At 44.4% G+C, this 21,821-nt stretch overlaps 1 protein-coding gene across 2 annotated transcripts in view; it reads right to left on the reverse strand.

The window, feature by feature from the left end:
• The window catches only part of ADGRE1 (adhesion G protein-coupled receptor E1), a 61,755-nt gene that overhangs the window by 25,352 nt on the left and 14,582 nt on the right, over positions 1 to 21,821 (reverse strand). For both annotated transcript variants that reach the window (XM_077860213.1, XM_077860214.1), the window contains 10 exons: positions 19,744 to 19,899; positions 19,506 to 19,625; positions 18,718 to 18,873; positions 18,484 to 18,603; positions 14,681 to 14,827; positions 12,943 to 13,092; positions 9,629 to 9,766; positions 5,416 to 5,562; positions 2,836 to 2,991; positions 2,598 to 2,717 (listed from right to left, as the gene is read on the reverse strand). In XM_077860213.1, the coding sequence (XP_077716339.1) occupies positions 2,598 to 2,717; positions 2,836 to 2,991; positions 5,416 to 5,562; positions 9,629 to 9,766; positions 12,943 to 13,092; positions 14,681 to 14,827; positions 18,484 to 18,603; positions 18,718 to 18,873; positions 19,506 to 19,625; positions 19,744 to 19,899 (1,410 nt within the window). The remainder of the gene's footprint in view (positions 1 to 2,597; positions 2,718 to 2,835; positions 2,992 to 5,415; positions 5,563 to 9,628; positions 9,767 to 12,942; positions 13,093 to 14,680; positions 14,828 to 18,483; positions 18,604 to 18,717; positions 18,874 to 19,505; positions 19,626 to 19,743; positions 19,900 to 21,821) is intronic.

Genomic DNA, 21,821 nt, shown 5'->3' on the forward strand with positions numbered 1-21,821 from the left:
GGCCTGAACCCACTTGCCCCACTCTGTCCTTAATACATCTCAATTCCTTTCCAAGGAAATCACTACATCATCAGTAATAATAATTGAGAGGCATCTAACTGGAGGCATAGAGAGCATGGACAGGTTGGGCTCAAAGCCTGGTTCTGTGCCTGTTCATTGTGTGTTCCAGGGGGCCATGGACTCAGTTAGGTCTCCCCAAATTCATATGGTAAAGCCCTAACATTCAGTGGGATGGTGTTTGGACATGGGCCCTTGTAAGATGATTGGATTAAGATGAGATCTGATAATAGGATTAGTGCCCTTAAAAGAAGAAAAGGGAAGTTTTCAGGCTTCTTAGGCCTGGGAAGAGGCTCAAGAATGAGACATCTCCCCAGACTGTCTTGAGTCAGAATCTGGGAATTTGAGGATTAAGTCCATGCTAGCCCTATGCAAGCCCCCATGCTGGGTTGCTGGACATTGCAGCCTCATTTGGAGGCTGAAATTGCATGATGGTTAGAGCACAGGGTGTGAAGTCACACTCAGCACAGTGTAGATCATGACTCCCCTACTTCCTATCTATTTGACCATGGGAGAGTTGCTCCACCACAGAGCCTCCACCACAGAGACTCAATTTCCTCATCTGTAAAATGGGTATAAAATACACTGACAGCATCAGGTTTTTGGGAGGACAATGGGTACAAGAATGGAAAAGCTTAACGCTTTCTGGGATCCAGCCTCCAGGCCTCTGTACCTGCTGTTTCCTCCTCCTGGAACACCAATCACCAGAAATCCAATATTCACTCCACCATGCCCTTCACATCTTTTCTCAAATACCAGTTTCCCAGCATAGCCTTTCCTTACCACTCTATTAAAAAGTAGAAACTCACCTCCAGCTCTCTCTCCATATCCACCTTTCCTGCCTTATTTATCTTTATTTCCTTCAAGTATTCTTGGCACATGATATGTTCATGTATTTATGTTACCATCTATCTACCCAACACTAAGTGATGAGCTCCAGGAGAACAAATAGCTTTTCCTCTGTTATTCACTGCTGTATCCACCATCCCTAGATTAGTGTCTGGCATATACTAGGTGCTCAGGCATGAGACTAAATTCTGGCTCAACAATACAAGCAGAGGGTGGCAAATAGCTCCAAAGCATAATGACCATAGAAATGGTTATCCTCCTTGACTCTTTCCTGTGCCTACACCATGGGATGCAGATGGTGCACTGAGATGTGACTTTGCCACTCCTCTTTTAAGATGTGGAGCTTGCTTCCCCACATCTTGAATCTAGCTGGCCTATACTTGTACTGGTCAATAGAATGCAGCAAAAAAATTATGTGGTGTCAGTTCGAAACTTAGACTTTTAGAGGCATATTTGCTTCTGCTCATACTCTGGGCACCTTGCTTCTTCCATATGAACAAGCACAATACTAGCCTAAGGAAGAATGAGAGAGAAAGTTGACAAGAGGGGGATTATCCCAGAAAACCCTAGTGACGTGGGAGGCAGCCCAGATGAGTTGAACCAAGCTGACCCAAAGCTGCCCACAGACATATGAACAAGCCTATGAGAGACCCAAAGAACTGACCCTCAGAGCCTAACCCAAACTTCCAATGCACAGAATAGAAAGCTAAACAGATGGTATTTTTCTAGCCACAGACCTTCAGTTGTTACTCAGCAGTATCTAGCCGCTATGAATGGATCAGAAAAATTAGAAAGGATTTCCAGTATTTCTCACTCCAAGCCAAGGGTATGTGATAAGGGCTTGGTCACTCCGTGCCTTGCTTGATGGAGTCACCCTCTCTACCAGTGAGCATGGATAACGCTAGACTGCACCAACTCAGGAAGATGGAGCCCTTGTATCTTGTGTGAATATTCTGGCTGCAGTTTGGAGGATGGATTCAAGGAAACAAGACTGGAGGAAAGAAAAGCCCAGTGAGGAGGTTGCTAAAATAATAGTTGACCCCAAACCAGGATGGGGAAGATGGAGGGAGTTAAGACATATTTAGCAGGTAAATTCCCTAAGATATGATGACTGCTAAATATGGAGGGGTGTGGGGGTTTGGGGAGTCGAAAATAACTGTCAGGTCTTGAGTCCAATACTTCTTAGAAAAAATTCTGAAATTTGAGTCTGAACACCTCCTAGGACAGAGATTCTCTACCTCACAACTACTGGCATCTGGGACCAGATTATTTATGGGTGTAGAAAAGCTGTTCCATGCATTGCAGAGTATTTAGCAGCATCTCTGGCCTCTCCTCACTAGATCACAGTAGCACCCACAATGCCCTTGAACAATACCAGTTGTGGCACTCAGAAAATGCCTCCAAGCATTGCCAGAATCACCTGAAAGGGTATCACTGCAGGGATAGATCCCTATATTACTCACAAGTACTGCCAGACCCACTGCTTGTCTCAAGGTAGGCCTCAGCAAGACTTCAAATCCTGGCTCTTCTAGTGAACAGCTGTGTGTCCTTGGAGAAGTCACTTCAATACTCTGAGCCTTAATTTCCTCATCCCCAAATGGAAGATCATAATCCCTACCTCACATGATCATCAACGGAGGTGGTTCCCAATGGATTAAGTAGGTAAATAAAGAAAAGCAGGACCTCCATACCTTCACAGATGGAGTTGTGAGTGATGAATCCAACCTGGCATCTGCACTTGTAGCTTCCCAAGGTGTTGATACACTCAGCATGCTCTTGGCAGACCCCACTGGAGAGGCATTCATTGATGTCTGAGGAGCAGTGGAGGAGAGTGAGCAGACACAAGATGGTGTGTCTAAGGTAAGAGGCACACGTACCCAGCTCAAGAGAGGTCACTGTCCCCCAGAGACCCATGCCTGAGAGCATTACCTGTGCAGATGAAACGACCTGGATTTCCCAGGATCCAGTCATTTCCAGTGGGAGAAGAGAAACCAGGCCAACAGCTGCACTTGTACCTCCCCAAAATGTTTTCACAGACTGAGTTGGGACCACATGGTGGGGGGCTTTGAGAACACTCATCTATATCTGGATCCAGAAAGAGGTGGAGTTACAAAATTGCCTTATCTTGTGTAGCACATTGTTTTTCAAGATAACAGAAGTGATGTCTGCCATGCTGTATGCCCTTCATTCTATGTGTATTTGTAGTCCATCCAGCAAGCAGTGGAGTCTGTATCCACTCCCCCCCTTGTATCTGAGCATGATGGGACTATGAGGGTGGTAACACTAAGTCATAAAGATACCATGCACTTCCTCCTTGTTCTCTCGGAACTTGGCCACCATACTGTGAGGAAGCCCAACCAGCCATGAGAAAACAACTTATGAGAAGAAGAACCAGAGCTCCAGCCCTCAGCCCTGAGGGGCAGACAGCCCAAGGCCAGCACCAGCTGAGCAGCCATGTGAGTGTGTTCTCTTTCAAGTGGATCCTCCAGCCCCCACTTGAGCCAACTCAGCTGACACTGCATGGAACAGAGACAAGTCACGTCACCAAACTCAACCAAAATGACAGATATATCCATGAGCAAAATAAACGATTGCCCTTGTTTGGATGTACTAAGTTGGCGGGTGTTCTGCTACTCAGCAGTAGATTAAAAAGAAGCAGCTTAAAAAGAACTTAAAAAGCCCAGAGAGCAATTTACTCAGTGGAAGGCCCATAAAATTGTGCAGTCGTGGTACGGTGGGGTGGTCCAGCCCCAAGTCTCCTTCAGCCCTGCTCTGCCAAGTCATCCTAAACCCTGGTAACATCCATGGCATGCAAATACAGCTTCAAGGTGAGTCTCTTATAGCCTCTCCCAGAAAACTGGGCCTCTCCTACACAGAAATCTGGAGCTGCCACTGTACATCAGGATCAAACCTCAGGAATGTTCGTTCCACCTTTCTGTGAAGTAGTAAAACATTAGGAACAAGTGATAAAGGCTGATTAAATCTGGGGTTGACATAAAGAATAAGGTATGTGTTCCTTCGTTCCACAAATATCACCTGACTACTCACTAGATATCAGGCACCACACAGGATAAAGTGGATGAAATCCTTGCTGTGGGATACATACTTTGCTAGATGGGGAATGTTGATTTGAATCCAAAGTTTGAAACAAAGGCCCATCAGGACTACTGAAGCTTACTGAATAACCCATAAATTGTAACTCCAAAATAAAGAATATTTGGGGGCTCCAAGGGAACTACAACAATAGAAACCAATTATCTTCTTCAGAGCCCAGCAAACTAGCTTGTGAGGCAAATCCAGTCCACTGCCTGTTTGTATAAATAGTTTTATTGGTACAGCCACATCACTCATTTATTGGGAAAAAGCCATATCATATATGGCTGCTTTCCCACTACAACTGGGGTATTAAAGTTTCTGAGACAGATCCTATGGCTTGCAACCTCCACAATATTTACTATTTGGTCCCTGGCATAAAAAAGTTGGCTTGGACTGCTGGTTATATTCAGAGGTGACAGTCAGATATTGACTGTTGAGGGGAGAATCAAGATCTAAAAGGAAGAAATGCAGATAAAGAACCTCACTCCTTCTAGGAACTATTTCAATTCATACGACTTATGTTAGTGATACTTCTTGCATATGCCCATAGCATACGTGACTGCATTTAATTTTCCCAAAATCCTTTGACGTAGTTATTATTCTATAGTCACTCTACAGATGGGAACATTGAGGCTTAGAGAGGGTAAATACCTTCCCCCAACAGCTTACAACTAGATGACATGATTCAGAGATTGCTGTTAGATTCTGCAAGATGTGGATTTGGAGGCCAGTTCAACCACATGACCATGAATGCATCATTTTGGGGCTCCAAGCAGTTTCCTCATCTGTACACCGGAGATTATCATGATGCCTGCACTCAGTTTCATGTAAAAATACACATGGAAGACACCTGGGTGGCCCTGTGATTGAGCGCCTTGCTTTGGCCCAGGGCGAGAACGTGGATTACCTGGATCTAGTCCCACATCGGGCTCCCTGCATGGAGCCTGCTTTTCCCTCTGTCTATGTCTATGCCTCTCTCTCTCTCTCTCTCTCTCTGTGTGTGTGTGTGTGTGCATGTGTCATGAATAAATAAATGAAATCTTTAAAAAAAATGCACAGAGAGCCCTCCACAGGGGACCAGGTACTCAGTGAATGTTAGAAATTTTTGTTTTCTGCATGGAGAGGCAATAAAAAGGAGTTCTCCCAAAATGAAAGCAGCCGCTATTTCTGCATATAAACAAATAGCATGGTTTTTACTTTTATTTCCATCCTAATGCCAGCTCTGAATCATTGGAAGTTTTAGAGCAGGAATTGTTGTCATTATAGAAAAAGAAAGGAAAAAATGGTCAGGGAAGGAGAGAGGGAGTAAATAATGTTTGGGAGAAAAGAAAGAGTACCTACATCCACTACCCCACCAGCTTCCACCTGTTTTCCTACAAAATGCTGGAGGGTTTCAAGGTTGCATGTACTTACCTATGCATGTCACTCCTGGGCCCTTAAATTGCTTCACTCCATTGCTGGGTAGAAAACCTCGTTTGCAAGTGCAGTAGTAACTATCCAAAGTGTCAGTGCATTTTGCATAAGCTGGGCACGTGGTGGTATCTGCACACTCATTCACATCTGGGCAGCACAGAAGGAAGAGTCAGGTTAGAGCCCCAGGGTGGGTTTCCAGAGGAGCCAGCATGAGAGAGTAAAGGGGACTGTTGTAGGCTGAACTATCTCTGGAAGACCCAAGCCTTGGTCCCTGGGAATGTAACCTTATTTGGAAATAGGGTCTTTGTAGATATAATTAAGACCTCCATGAGGATGTGTAGGAGGCCCTTAGTGTGATAAGAGATGTAGGATGTCCCTTAATCTGATATGATGATGATTCTTAAGAAAGGGAAAAGAGGCACATGGACAGCTCAAGGACAACAGCACCTGGTGACAGAGGCAGAGACTGGAGTCATGTGGCTAAAACCAAGGAACACCAAGGATTTCTGGCCACACCAGGACAAACTCTCCCAAGAGGCTTCAGAGAAAGCATGGCCCTGCAGACACCTTAATTTCAGATTTCTGGGCCCCAGAATGGCGAAGGAATAGAATTCCCCTTGTTTTAAGCCCTCTGTTTGGTGGCAACTGGTTATAGCAGCTCTGAGATACTGCTCAATGCTGTCAGGGACCTTGGAGACTCTACACCCCTGCTGCTCCAAGAGTACTTCATGGGCCAGGAGCACCAGCACTGCCTGGGAGTTGGTGGCAATGCAACCTGTCAGGCCCCTCCCCAGAACTGATCAATCAGAATCTGCATTTTTACAAGGCCCTGGGTGATCTGTGTGCACAGGAAAGTGTGAAATGCAGTGACGTGGACACCTGCTACTCCAAAGTGTTCCTCAGACCAACAGTGTCTGCCTCCCCTGGGTCCCAGGTCTGGTAAAAGCAAATGCTGACTCTGCTGGTCAAGAAAGAGGCCTGAGATTCTGTGTTTCTCACAAGTCCCTGAATGAATCTGAAGCTGCTGGTCCATGGACCACGCCATGGTCATGAGACCTCTAGATAGAAGAGTCTGAGACTCAAAATTTCAGCCTTTGAAGCACAGAAGACCCAGGTTCAAAACAAAAACAAAACAAAAACCTTCAGCAGCAAACCATCAAGCAGAGAACAGCAGTTCTTCCTCAGACCGACATCCCCTACTTCCTTGTAGTAACATGACTTCCAGTTAAAGACTGCATTCTCTGTGTGTCCTGCAGCTAGGTGTGGCCCCATGGCTAAGTTCTGCCCAATGGGCATGCACAGAAGTGATATGCACACTGTTTGGCCATGCTCTTAATGAGAATAAATATCTTCTCTACTTCCCCTATCCTCTTCCCCCTTGGCTGAAACATGAACAGAGGAGGCTGATCTATCCTTCACAATGAGAATAATGGCTTGGAAAACCACATACTGAGGGATAGAGAGGCAACAAGTGGAAGGCACCTGGGAGCTGGGATGATCTGGGCAGCCCTGTCACCCTGTTCCATCTACAGTTAGGAGATTTATGAAAGAATCAATGCCCAGAAATCAGTGGCATTTCTATACACTAACAATGAGACTGAAGAAAGAGAAATTAAGGAGTCAATCCCATTTACAATTGCACCCAAAAGCATAAGATACCTAGGAATAAACCTAACCAAAGAGGTAAAGGATCTATGCCCTAAAAACTATAGAACACTTCTGAAAGAAATTGAGGAAGACACAAAGAGATGGAAAAATATTCCATGCTCATGGATTGGAAGAATTAATATTGTGAAAATGTCAATGTTACCCAGGGAAATTTACACGTTTAATGCAATCCCTATCAAAATACCATGGACTTTCTACAGAGAGTTGGAACAAATCATCTTAAGATTTGTGTGGAATCAAAAAAGACCCTGAATACCCAGAGGAATTTTAAAAAAGAAAACCATAGCTGGGGGCATCACAATGCCAGATTTCAGGTTGTACTACAAAGCTGTGGTCATCAAGACAGTGTGGTACTGGCACAAAAACAGACACATAGATCAATGGAACAGAATAGAGAACCCAGAAATGGACCCTCAACTTTATGGTCAACTAATATTCGACAAAGCGGGAAAGACTATCCACTGGAAAAAAGACAGTCTCTTCAATAAATGGTGCTGGGAAAATTGGACATCCACATGCAGAAGAATGAAACTAGACCACTCTCTTTCACAATACACAAAGATAAACTCAAAATGGATGAAAGATCTAAATGTGAGACAAGATTCCATCAAAATCCTAGAGGAGAACACAGGCAACACCCTTTTTGAACTCAGCCACAGTAACTTCTTGCAAGATACATCCACGAAGGCAAAAGAAACAAAAGCAAAAATGAACTATTGGGACTTCATCAAGATTAAAAGCTTCTGCACAGCAAAGGATACAGTCAACAAAACTGAAAGACAACCTACAGAATGGGAGAAGATATTTGCAAATGACGTATCAGATAAAGGGCTAGTTTCCAAGATTAATAAAGAACTTATTAAACTCAACACCAAAGAAACAAACAATCCAATCATGAAATGGGCAAAAGACCTGAACAGAAATCTCACAGAGGAAGACATAGACATGGCCAACATGCACATGGGAAAATGCTCCGCATCACTTGCCATCAGGGAAATACAAATCAAAACCACAATGAGATCCCACCTCACACCAGTGAGAATGGGGAAGATTAACAAGGCAGGAAACCACAAATGTTGGAGAGGATGTGGAGAAAGGGGACATCTTGCACTGTTGGTGGGAATGTGAGCTGGTGCAGCCACTCTGGAAAACTGTGTGGAGGTTCCTCAAAGAGTTAAAAATAGATCTGCCCTACGACCCAGCAATTGCACTGCTGGGGATTTACCCCAAAGATACAGATGCAATGAAATGCCGGGACACCTGCACCCCAATGTTTATAGCAGCAATGTCCACAATAGCCAAACTGTGGAAGGAGCCTCGGTGTCCATCGAAAGATGAATGGATAAAGAAGATGTGGCTTATGTATACAATGGAATATTCCTCAGCCATTAGAAACGACAAATACCCACCATTTGCTTCGACGTGGATGGAACTGGAGGGTATTATGCTGAGTGAAGTAAGTCAATCGGAGAAGGACAAACATTATATGGTCTCATTCATTTGGGGAATATAAATAATAGTGAATAATAATAATAGTGAAAGGGAATAAAGGGGAAAGGAAAAGAAATGGGTAGGAAATATCAGAAAGGGAGACAGAACATGAAGACCCCTAACTCTGGGAAACGAACTAGGGGTGGTGGAAGGGGAGGAGGGCGGGGGGTGAGGGAGACTGGGTGACGGGCACTTAAGGGGGCACTTGACGGGCTGAGCACTGGGTGTTATTCTATATGTTGGCAAATTGAACAGCAATAAAAAATAAATTTATAAAAAAGCTGCAAATACAGAGAAATGAGCACAGAAAAAAAAAAGAATGTCCTTCTAAGAGCTAAATTTCTAAGTTGTTGTTTGGTTTCTGTGGAAACAGTCAAAACAACATCCTAGCCAGTCCAGCTCTGGGACAAGTGATTGCACCTCCCTGGACCTCGGTTTGCCTGTTTAGTCCTCACCCTCACATCCAGGGGGTCCACAGGCCCTGTTGGTTCTCTGTCCAAGAAGCATTTGGCATCTACCTGCTTTTCTCTATCACCACGGCTATGCTTGGTACAGATCCTCCTCTGGATTCTGCATCCCTAAATCCTCCATTGTCCACTGCAATCTCTTCTCCATATAGTAGCCATCTCTGAACACGTATTTGATCATCTACCCCTACTGCTGCCTACAGTGCTGCCTGTTGCACTCAGAATTCAAATCCAAATCACTTAACAGGACCCACAAAGCCCCAGGGACCAGACCCAACCACATCTTTAAGCCTCGTTTCCTATTACTCTCAATGTCCAGGACTTCCCACTGCAGGGCCTTTGCTCGTGCTCTTCCCTTTGCCTCTGCTCATCTGGCAAGCTCCTATTCACTCCTCAGGTCTTGCCTTAGTATCTTTCCCCCAAAACAAGCATCCCCTGACACCTCGAAATCTACATGCGCTCCTTCTTTATGACAGTTATCTTAAATATAGTTGCTTTTTTGTATCATTAGCTTTTTAATGATCATTTTCCCCACCACACCAAACCCAGATTGATTCCATTGTGAAGGGACACAAGGAGATGCTTACTTTGGCAGGTGAAGTTTGAGGAGCCTCCTGGATTGGGACGAAAGCCCTTATTGCATCTACAGCTGTAGGAGCCCAGGGTATTGATGCAGACAGAATTGGGACCACATGGTGATGGATCTTGGGAGCATTCATCAATATCTGCAAAGAACTTGAAAATATCAAACAACCCAGAAGAACCAAGAGATATGTCTTTCCGAGGATGTTCAGCAAACCCTCATTTCACCTCTACATTTGACTTCTTGGTCTGTGAAGCTTAGCTGTCCATTGCTTGGTATAAAGCCAAGAGAGCAGGTACAAAAGTAGCTCCCAGGGCTGTTGGTGCAAATTGCATTGGAAAGGGCACATGTGAGAACACCTGGATGGCTCAGCAGTTGAGCATCTGCTTTTGGCTCAGGTCATGAACCTGGGGTCCTGGGACCAAGTCCCACTCAGACTTCACCTAGGGAGCCTGCTTCTCCTTTGCCTGCCTCTCTCTCCATGTCTCTGTGTCTATCATGAACGAATAAATAAAATCTTTTTAAAAAGGAAGGGCACAAGTGAAGGCACTCATCAATATCTGTAGGGTAGAGAATGGGCATGAGGCAGGTGGCTAGCAATCCTACAAAAGTCAAAAGTCAATCCTACAAAAGTCACATTTCCAAGGCATGGAGTTGTCCCTAAGACATGGTGTCCCAAGCAAGGACATTTCCCAGAAATCTCTGCAACTACATGGGGCCACATGACTGGTTTTCACTTAGAGAAGGGGAGCAAGTACAACATTTGTCACTTCTGGGCCAAGGTGGTACAAAGTGGGTGTCCCTTCTCTCTCTTTTCTCACCACTGGCTGAACCAGCGATTCCAATGTCAGAAGTGATATAGAAACCAACAGATGTGAGGAAAATGGATCCCTTATCACCATGTGGAGAAAAGCTGCCCACTGGCCAGGTATGTCTATATTGGATGGCAATGAGAGTCAGAAATTCTTTTATGTTAAGCTAATGATTCTCAACTGAGGGAGGCTTGCCCCCTGTACCCCTGCCAGGGGACAAGGACAATATCTGTAGACATCTTTGGTTGTTTGACTGGGCCAGGGTTAGAGGGTGTACTACTGTGATCTAGTGGGTAGAAACCACAGATACTGCCAAATATCCTATAGCGCCCAGGACAGCCCTCCACCACACAGAGCTATCTAGCGCAGAGAATCACTGGGGAAGGGAGGGAAAACTGAGTGAGAAGTCATCAGAGAGGGAGAAAAGCCATGGGAGACTCTTAACTCTGGGAAACAACCTGAGGGCTGCTGGATGGGAGGTGGGTGGCAGGATGGGGTAATTGGGTGATAGGCATTAAGGAGGGCACCTCATGTGATGAGCACTAGGTGTTATTATACACAAGTGACACATGTAACACTACATCTGAAACTAAGATGTACTATATGTTGGCTAATTGAATTTGAATATGAAAAAGGGGATCCCTGGGTGGCTCAGTGTTTGGCGCCTGCCTTGGCCCAGGGCACGATCCTGGAATCCCAGAATCGAGTCCCGCGTCAGGCTTTTGGCTTGAAGCTTGCTTCTCCTTTTGCCTGTGTCTCTGCCTCTCTCTCCCTCTCTCTCTCTGTCTATCATGAATAAATAAATAAAATATTTTTTTAAAAAAGGAATTGTCTAGCTCAAAATGTCAATAGCAGCAAAGTTGAGGAAACCTGGTGTATTAATGCAAGTTGATGCCAGGTCACAGTGACAATAAGGAGTTACCTCTCCCTCTGGGTGGAGGGGGGGGTTCTGAGCCATAGAGGATATATGTAATAGAATGTCCTGGGGAAAAAAATCAGGAGGGAAGTAAGAGCAAAAATTTTCATATTCCTATATCAGCTCACAAAACAGGATAAAACCGGCAAAATCCACTAACCGCCTGCTCAATATGCACTGGGCTTTACCATGGAGGGTTGGAAGAATTCCTTATGATATGAGTATAGACTAATTTGGAGATCTCAAAGGACAGAAGAATGATCCACAGTTAAGGTACAGGGAAGTGGTTTTCCTCCTGGTATCACAGAAAACATCTCTAACCAAAGAGTGCCTGTCCTTTAATAGTGAGCTCTCCACTTACAGACTCATTTAAACATCCAGGAGGTGAACTCTCATCAGAAATAGCACAAATGGGAGGTGCCTGGGTGGCTCAGTCAGTTAAGCACCTGCCTTCAGCCCAGGTCATGATCCCAGGGTTTGGAATAAAGCGCCTGCTTCTTCCTCTCTCCTCTGCCCCTCCCCCAAGCTCATGTCCTCTCTCTCTTTCTCTCTCTCTCAAATAAATAAAATATTCTTTTTAAAAAAGAAATAGCACAAATGGAGTTCATATTTTGCATATGGAGCTGGACTAGGTGCATGGTTTTCCAAACTGTATTGACCGAGAAAACCTCCCTTCATGCAAAGTGAAACTTGTTGAGTAGGTAAAACAAATAAAAGCGGTGATAATTGGACTGGAATGGGGTCCTGAAAAAATGTCTATGAGCCCAGAGTGCTCTATTAATTTATATAAGGTCCCTTTCAAATGTGCCTCTCTATTGTCCTGCCTCTAACAATGTCAGCAGCTGGTGAAAATAATGAGTGAAAAGAAATAGAACATTTTTTAATGAAAAGAAGCATGCATTTCCCCTGGGGGGTCAAAGAACATAAGACATGTTCTGCAGTAGAGTAGATCCTCCAAAGATGGCCACCATCAATTCCTCCACTTCCTGTGTGCCCTTCTTGCTTCCCCAGTGAGATAGTGAGTTAATTCCCCCTTCCTTGGCATCTACGCTAGCCCCATGATTGTGACCAGGAGAATGAGGCAGAGGTAATGTTCTGTGACTTGTAAGCACAAGTCTTATAAGAACCCAGAGTTTCTCTGGGAAACGAACTAGGGGTGGTAGAAGGGGAGAAGGGCGGGGGGTGGGAGTGAATGGGTGACGGGCACTGGGGGTTATTCTGTATGTTAGTAAATTGAACACAAATAAAAAATAAATTAAAAAAAAAAAGAACCCAGAGTTTCTGCTTTCTTCCCCTTGTACATTCCCTTCCTGAAAACCAGCTTCCATGATCTGAGGAAGCCCAAGAAGCTATGAGGACGGGCCCATGAGGGAAACTGAGGGGCCCAGCTGATCTCCCAGCCAGAGACCAGCACCAACTACCAGTCATGTACACAAGGCCATTCTGGACCGGGCAACCATCCCAGGGCCCCCAGAAAACCCAAGTGGTCAGCCAACAGAATCATGAGCAAGCACAAAGCAGTGGGAAGCCACTATATTTCAAGGTAGTTTGATAGCCATTGAAAATTCTCAGGATGGCTGAGAGCATTACCTGTACATATGAAATCTTCTGGTTTCTCAGGAGTCCAAACAGCAGGCGAAAAGTACCCAGGCAGGCAGGAACAATTATATTTTCCCAGGATGTTGGTACAGACAGAGTTGAGGCCACAAATAGTTGAGTTCCTGGCACATTCATCCACATCTAAGCAGAAAAGTGATCTAAGTCAAAAGGATGAAGGATGCCGCGGCCATGGCAGTGCATAGCCCCACCTTGCCTCAAGCCAGTGAGTCTCTTGGGATCTGCTCACATCCTCTTAAACACTATTGAAAGGAAGTGCAAAGAGACAAGTCTGTGACCCACACAAATCTCCAGATGAGGCTCTCTACAGCTCTGGAAAAAAACCAAGCTCTTCATTAGAACACGGCAGACATCAAGAGTCTGGTCCCACCTAAGCTCACCTAGCTCACCTTTCTGTTCTAATCCCATAGTCATTTCTGATCCAGATCACTGACTACTGGTAGGTTCATGAAGTCTCCTTCTCTGCTCCCTCAGGCCTGAACCCACTTGCCCCACTCTGTCCTTAATACATCTCAATTCCTTTCCAAGGAATCACTACATCATCAGTAATAATAATTGAGAGGCGTCTAACTGGAGGCATAGAGAGCATGGACAGGTTGGGCTCAAAGCCTGGCTCTGTGCCTGTTCATTGTGTGTTCCAGGGGGCCGTGGACTCAGTTAGGTCTCCCCAAATTCATATGGCAAAGCCCTAACACTCAGTGGGATGGTGTTTGGACATGGGCCCTTGTAAGATGATTGGATTAAGATGAGATCTGATAATAGGATTAGTGCCCTTAAAAGAAGAAAAGGGAAGTTTTCAGGCTTCTTAGGCCTGGGAAGAGGCTCAAGAACCAGACATCTCCCCAGACTGTCTTGAGTCAGAATCTGGGAATTTGGAGATTAAGTCCATGCTGGCCCTATGCAAGCCCCCATGCTGGGTTGCTGGACATTGCAGCCTCATTTGGAGGCTGAAATTGCATGATGGTTAGAGCACAGGGTGTGAAGTCACACTCAGCACAGTATAGATTATGATTCCCCTATTTCCTGTCTATTTAACTGTGGAAGAGTTTCTCCACCCCAATGGAGACTCAATTTCCTCATCTGTAAAATGGGTATAAAATACACTGACACCATCAGGTTGTTGGGAAGACAATGGGTACAAGAATGGAAAAGCTTAACGCTTTCTGGGATCCAGTCTCCAGGCCTCTGTACCTGCTGTTTTCTCCTCCTGGAACACCGATCACCAGAAATCAAATGTCTCACTCCCCCATGCCCTTTATATCTTTTCTCAAATACCAGCTTCCCAGCATGGCTTTTCCTTACCACTCTATTAAAAATAGACCCTCACCTCAAGCTCTCCCTATGCAGCTCCTGCCTTATTTATCTTTATTTCCTTCAAGTATTCTTGGCACATGATATGTTCATGTATTTATGTTGCCATATATCTACCCAACACTAGGTGATGAGTTCCAGGAGAACAAATAGTTTGTACTCTGTTATTTACTGCTGCATCCACCATCTCTAGAATCGTGCCTGGTGTATACTAGGTACTCAGGAAGTATTTGTTGAATGAGTGAGTGAATGAATGAATGAATGAATGAGGGATTATTGACATTGGCTTGGCAGGTGAGGGCTGTAAGCTTGGCTAAGACTCATCCTAATCCCTCCCATACCACAGCTGTCTTGGCAAACAGACTTGGACCTCGTTTGCCAACAGACTCCTTCCACCTACCTCCACATATCTCTCCTGAACCCAGGAGGCGTTCCTTTCCACCACTAGATTCAAATCCTACATTGCAGACACAAGAGTAGCTTCCAGGACTGTTGTGGCAAGTGGCATGCTCTGGGCAAGTTCTGGGATCAGCACATTCATCCACATCTGATCAATGGAAATGAAAACCCAAGTCAAAAAGGTGTTTCCCCACACCTTGAATCTAGCTGGCCTATGACTTTCACTGAACAATAGAATGCAGCAGAAATGATGTGGTGTCACTGCTATTCAACATAGTACTAGAAGTCCTAGCCTCAGCAATCAGGCAACAAAAAGAAATAAAAGGCATCCAGATTGGCAAAGAAGTCAAGCTCTCCCTCTTCACAGATGACATGATGCTATACATAGAAAACCCAAAAGACTCCACCCCGAGGTTGCTGGAACTCATACAGCAATTCAGCAGTGTGGCAGGATACAAAATCAATGCCCAGAAATCAGTGGCATTTCTATACACTAACAATGAGACTGAAGAAAGAGAAATTAAGGAGTCAATCCCATTTACAATTGCACCCAAAAGCATAAGATACCTAGGAATAAACCTAACCAAAGAGGTAAAGGATCTATACCCTAAAAACTATAGAACACTTCTGAAAGAAATTGAGGAAGACACAAAGAGATGGAAAAATATTCCATGCTCATGGATTGGAAGAATTAATATTGTGAAAATGTCAATGTTACCCGGGGAAATTTACACGTTTAATGCAATCCCTATCAAAATACCATGGACTTTCTACAGAGAGTTGGAACAAATCATCTTAAGATTTGTGTGGAATCAAAAAAGACCCTGAATACCCAGAGGAATTTTAAAAAAGAAAACCATAGCTGGGGGCATCACAATGCCAGATTTCAGGTTGTACTACAAAGCTGTGGTCATCAAGACAGTGTGGTACTGGCACAAAAACAGACACATAGATCAATGGAACAGAATAGAGAATCCAGAAGTGGACCCTCAACTTTATGGTGAACTAATATTCGAAAAAGCGGGAAAGACTATCCACTGGAAAAAAGACAGTCTCTTCAATAAATGGTGCTGGGAAAATTGGACATCCACATGCAGAAGAATGAAACTAGACCATTCTCTTACACCATACACAAAGATAAACTCAAAATGGATGAAAGATCTAAATGTGAGACAAGACCCCATCAAAATCCTAGAGGAGAACACAGGCAACACCTTTTTTGAACTCAGCCACAGTAACTTCTCGCAAGATACATCCATGAAGGCAAGAGAAACAAAAGCAAAAATGAATTATTGGGACTTCATCAAGATTAAAAGCTTCTGCACAGCAAAAGAAAGTCCACAAAAAAAAAAAAGAAAGAAAGTCCACAAAACTGAAAGACAACCTACAGAATGGGAGAAGATATTCGCAAATGACCTATCAGATAAAGGGCAAGTATCTAAGATCTATAAATAACTTATTAAACTCAACACCAAAGAAACAAACAATCCAATCATGAAATGGGCAAAAGACATGAACAGAAATCTCACAGAGGAAGACATAGACATGGCCAACAAGCACATGGGAAAATGCTCCGCATCACTGGCCATCAGGGAAATACAAATCAAAACCACAATGAGATCCCACCTCACACCAGTAAGAATGGGGAAAATTAACAATGCAGGAAACAACAAATGTTGGAGAGGATGTGGAGAAAGGGGAACCCTCTTGCACTGTTGGTGGGAATGTGAGCTGGTGCAGCCACTCTAAAAAACTGTGTAGAGGTTCCTCAAAAAGTTAAAAATAGATCTGCCCTACGATCCAGCAATTGCACTACTGGGGATTTACCCCAAAGATACAGATGCAGTGAAACGCCCGGACACCTGCACCCCGATGTTTATAGCAGCAATGTCCACAATAGCCAAACTGTGGAAGGAGCCTCAGTGTCCCTCGAAAGATGAATGGATAAAGAAGATGTGGTCTATGTACACAATGGAATATTACTCAGCCATTAGAAATGACAAATACCCACCATTTGCTTCAATGTGGATGGACCTGGAAGGTATTATGCTGAGTGAAGTAAGTCAATCAGAAAAGGACAAACATTATATGGTCTCATTCATTTGGGGAATATAAAAAATAGTGAAAAAGAATAAAGGGGAAAGGAGAGAAAATGAATGGGAAATATCAGAAAGGGAGACAGAACATGAAAGACTCCTAACTCTGGGAAATGAACTAGGGGTGGGGGAAGAGGAGGTGGCCAGGGGGTGGGGGTGACTGGGTGACGGGCACTGAGGTGGGCACTTGACGGGCTGAGCACTGGGTGTTATTCTATATGTTGGCAAATTGAACACCAATAAAAAATAAGTTTATAAAAAAAAGAAAATATCAGTGAGGGTGACAAAACATGAGAGACACCTAACTCTGGGAAATGAACAAGGGGTAATGGAAGGGGAGGTGGGTGGGGGGTTAGGGTGACTGGGTGATGGGCACTGAGGGGGGCACTTGGCAGGATGAGCACTGGGTGTTATGCTATATGTTGGCAAATTGAACTCCAATAAAGAAATTTTTTTAAAGAAATGATGTGATGTCAGTTCCAAAATTAGATTTCTAGAGATTTATTTGCTTCAGCTCATTTTTATCATTCATAATGGTATTGATGGATCATCCCTGATAACCCCCTTCATGGGAGGTCGCCGGCTGAGATGAAACACGCTGACCCATAGCTGACCACAGATATATGAACAAGCACATGAGAGACCCAAGGAACTGACCAGCAAAGCCCAACCTAAACTTCCAATGCACAGAATAGAAAGCTAAATAGATGGTATTTGTTTCTAGCCACTGACTTTCAGGGTAACTTGTTACTCAGCAGTACCTAACCGCTATAAATGGATCAGAAAAATTAGAAAGGATTTCCAATATCTCTCACTCCAAGCCAAGCGCATGTGATAAGGACTTGATCACTCCATGACTTGCTTGATGGAGTCACCCTCTGTACCAATGAGCATGGAGAATAGTAGTACTGCACCAAAATCAGGAAGATGGAGCACTTGCATCTTGTGAAAATATTCTGGCTGCAGTTTGAAGGATGAATTCAAAAGGACAAGACTAAAGGAAGAGAAAGCCCAGTGCGGAGGTTGCTAAAGTAGTAGTTGAGCCTGAACCAAGATGGGGAAGAATGGAGAGTTTTAAGACATATTTCGCAGGGAAATTCCCTAAGATATGATGACTGATTTAATATAGAGATGGGAGTGGGGGTAAAGAGTCGAGGGTAACTCTTAAGACTTGAGTCCAATACTTTTAGGAAAAAATTCCTAAGATTGAATCTGAGCAACTCCTAGGACAGAGTTTCTCTACCTCAAAACTACTGGCATCTGGGCCCAGATTATTTTTGGGTGTAGAAAAGCTACTCCATGCATTACAGGGTATTTAGCAGTATCTCTGGCCTCTCCTCACTAGATCACAGTAGCACCCATAATGCCCCTTGAATACCACCATTATGACACTCAAAATGCCTCCAGACATTGCCAGAAACCCTTAAGAGGATATAACTGCCAGGACAAAGCCATTCATTACACTCAAGTACTGCCTGACCCACTGCTTGTCTCATTGTAGCCCTTCAGCAGGACTTCAAATCCTGGTTCTTCTAGTGAACAGCTGTGTGTCCTTGGGGAAGTTACTTCAATACTCTGAGCCTTAATTTCCTCATCCCCAAATGGAAGATCATAATCCCTACCTCACATGATCAAGTGAGGTGGTTCTTAATGGATTAAGTAGGTTCTTAATGGATTAATAACCCAAAGAAAAGCAGGACCTCCATACCTTTACAAATGGAGTTGTGAGAAATGAATCCAACCTGGCATCTGCACTTGTAGCTTCCCAAGGTGTTGATACACTCAGCATGCTCTTGGCAGACCCCACTGGAGAGGCATTCATTGATGTCTGAGGAGCAGTGGAGGAGAGTGAGCAGACCAAAGATAGTGTGTCTAAGGCGGGAAGCACACGTACCCAACGCAAGTGGTCACTGTCCACCAGAGACCCATGTCTGAGCATTACCTGTGCAGACGAAACGACCTGGATTTCCTGAGATCCAGTTATTTCCAGTGGGAGAAGAGAAACCAGGCAAACAGTTGCACTTGTACCTCCCCAGAAGGTTTTCACAGACTGAGTTGGGACCACATGGTGGGGGGCTTTGAGAACACTCATCTATATCTGGACCCAGAAAGAATTGGAATTACAAAATTCTCTTAAACTGTGCAGCACATTGTATTTTCAAAGATGGCAGAAATGATGTCTGCTCTGCTGTATGCCCTTCATTCTATGTGAATTTTTTCTTTTGGGAAAAAATTGTGAAGTTTGAGTCTGAGCATCTCCTACTACAGAGCATCTCTACCTCAGAACTACTGGTATCTGGGACCAGATTAGTTTGGGGTGTAGGGAAGCTATTCCGTGCACTTCAGGGTGTTTAGCAGCATCTCTAGCCTCTCCTCACTAGAACAGAGAGCACCCACAAGCCCCCTTGAATACGACCAGTTATGGCAATTAAAATGCCTCCAGACATTGCCAGCATCCCTTGAGAGAATATGACTGCAAAGACAAGCCCTTCATTACTCTCCAGTACAGCCTGACCCACTACCTGTCTCTTAGTAGGTCCTCGGCAGTACTTCAAATCCTGGCTATTCTACTGAACAGCTGTTTGTCCTTGGGGAAGTTACTTTAATACTCTGAGCCTTAATTTCCTCATCCCCAAACGGAAGATCATAATCCCTACCTCACATGATCATCAACGGAGGTGGTTCTCAATGGATTAGGTAGGTAAATAAAGAAAAGCAGGACCTCCATACCTTTACAAATGGAGTTGTGAGCGATGAATCCAACCTGGCATCTGCACTTGTAGCTTCCCGAGGTGTTGATACACTCAGCATGCTCTTGGCAGACCCCACTGGAGAGGCATTCATTGATGTCTGAGGAGCAGTGGAGGAGAGTGAACAGACCAAAGATGATGTGTCTAAGGTGAGAGGCACACGTACCCAGCTCAAGAGAGGTCACTGTCCCCCAGAGACCCATGCCTGAGAGCATTACCTGTGCAGATGAAACGACCTGGATTTCCCAGGATCCAGTCATTTCCAGTGGGAGAAGAGAAACCAGGCAAACAGCTGCACTTGTACCTCCCCAGAAGGTTTCTGCAGACTGAGTTGGGACCACATGGTGGGGGGCTTTGAGAACACTCATCTATATCTGGATCCAGAAAGAGGTGGAGTTACAAAATTGCCTTATCTTGTGTAGCACATTGTTTTTCAAGATAACAGAAGTGATGTCTGCCATGCTGTATGCCCTTCATTCTATGTGTATTTGTAGTCCATCCAGCAAGCAGTGGAGTCTGTATCCACTCCCCCCCTTGTATCTGAGCATGATGGGACTATGAGGGTGGTAACACTAAGTCATAAAGATACCATGCACTTCCTCCTTGTTCTCTCGGAACTTGGCCACCATACTGTGAGGAAGCCCAACCAGCCATGAGAAAACAACTTATGAGAAGAAGAACCAGAGCTCCAGCCCTCAGCCCTGAGGGCAGACAGCCCAAGGCCAGCACCAGCTGAGCAGCCATGTGAGTGTGTTCTCTTTCAAGTGGATCCTCCAGCCCCCACTTGAGCCAACTCAGCTGACACTGCATGGAACAGAGACAAGCCACGTCACCAAACTCAACCAAAATGACAGATATATCCATGAGCAAAATAAACGATTGCCCTTGTTTGGATGTACTAAGTTGGCGGGTGTTCTGCTACTCAGCAGTAGATTAAAAAGAAGCAGCTTAAAAAAACTTTAAAAGCCCAGAGAGCAATTTACTCAGTGGAAGGCCCATAAAATTGTGCAGTCGTGGTACAGTGGGGTGGTCCAACCCCAAGTCTCCTTCAGCCCTGCTCTGCCAAGTCATCCTAAACCCTTGCAACATCCATGGCATGCAAATACAGCTTCAAGGTGAGTCTCTTATAGCCTCTCCCAGAAAACTGGGCCTCTCCTACACAGAAATCTGGAGCTGCCACTGTACATCAGGATCAAACCTCAGGAATGTTCGTTCCACCTTTCTGTGAAGTAGTAAAACATTAGGAACAAGTGATAAAGGCTGATTAAATCTGGGGTTGACATAAAGAATAAGGTATGTGTTCCTTCATTCCACAAATATCACCTGACTACTCACTAGATATCAGGCACCACACAGGATAAAGTGGATGAAATCCTTGCTGTGGGATACATACTTTGCTAGATGGGGAATGTTGATTTGAATCCAAAGTTTAAAACCAGGGCCCATCAGGACTACTGAAGCTTACTGAATAACCCATAAATTGTAACTCCAAAATAAAGAAGGTTTGGGGGCTCCAAGGGAACTACAACAATAGAAACCAAGTATCTTCTTCAGAGCCCAGCAAACTATAGCTTGTGAGGCAAATTCAGTCCACTGCCTGTTTGTATAAATAAAGTTTTATTGGGACAAAGCCACATCATTCATTTGTATATCATCTATGGCTGCTTTCCCACTACAACTGGAGTATTAAAGTTTCTGAGACAGATCCTATGGCTTGCAACCTCCACAATATTTACTATTTGGTCCCTGGCATAAAAAAGTTGGCTTGGACTGCTGGTTATATTCAGAGGTGACAGTCATATATTGACTGTTGAGGGGAGAATCAAGATCTAAAAGGAAGAAATGCAGATAAAGAACCTTACTCCTTGGGATCCCTGGGTGGCGCAGCGGTTTAGCGCCTGCCTTTGGCCCAGGGCGCGATCCTGGAGACCCGGGATCGAATCCCACGTCGGGCTCCCGGTGCATGGAGCCTGCTTCTCCCTCTGCCTGTGTCTCTACCTCTCTCTCTGTGACTATCATAAATAAATTTAAAAAAAAAACAAAAAAACAAAAAAAAATAACCTCACTCCTTCTAGGAACTATTTCAATTCATACGACTTATGTTAGTGATACTTCTTGCATATGCCCATAGCATACGTGACTGCATTTAATTTTCCCAAAATCCTTTGATGTAGTTATTATTCTATAGTCACTCTACAGATGGGAACATTGAGGCTTAGAGAGGGTAAATACCTTCCCCCAACAGCTTACAACTAGATGACATGATTCAGAGATTGCTGTTAGATTCTGCAAGATG

The sequence above is a fragment of the Canis aureus genome, chromosome 19 (assembly GCF_053574225.1).
Source record: "Canis aureus isolate CA01 chromosome 19, VMU_Caureus_v.1.0, whole genome shotgun sequence".
NCBI classification, from domain to species: Eukaryota; Metazoa; Chordata; class Mammalia; order Carnivora; family Canidae; genus Canis; species Canis aureus.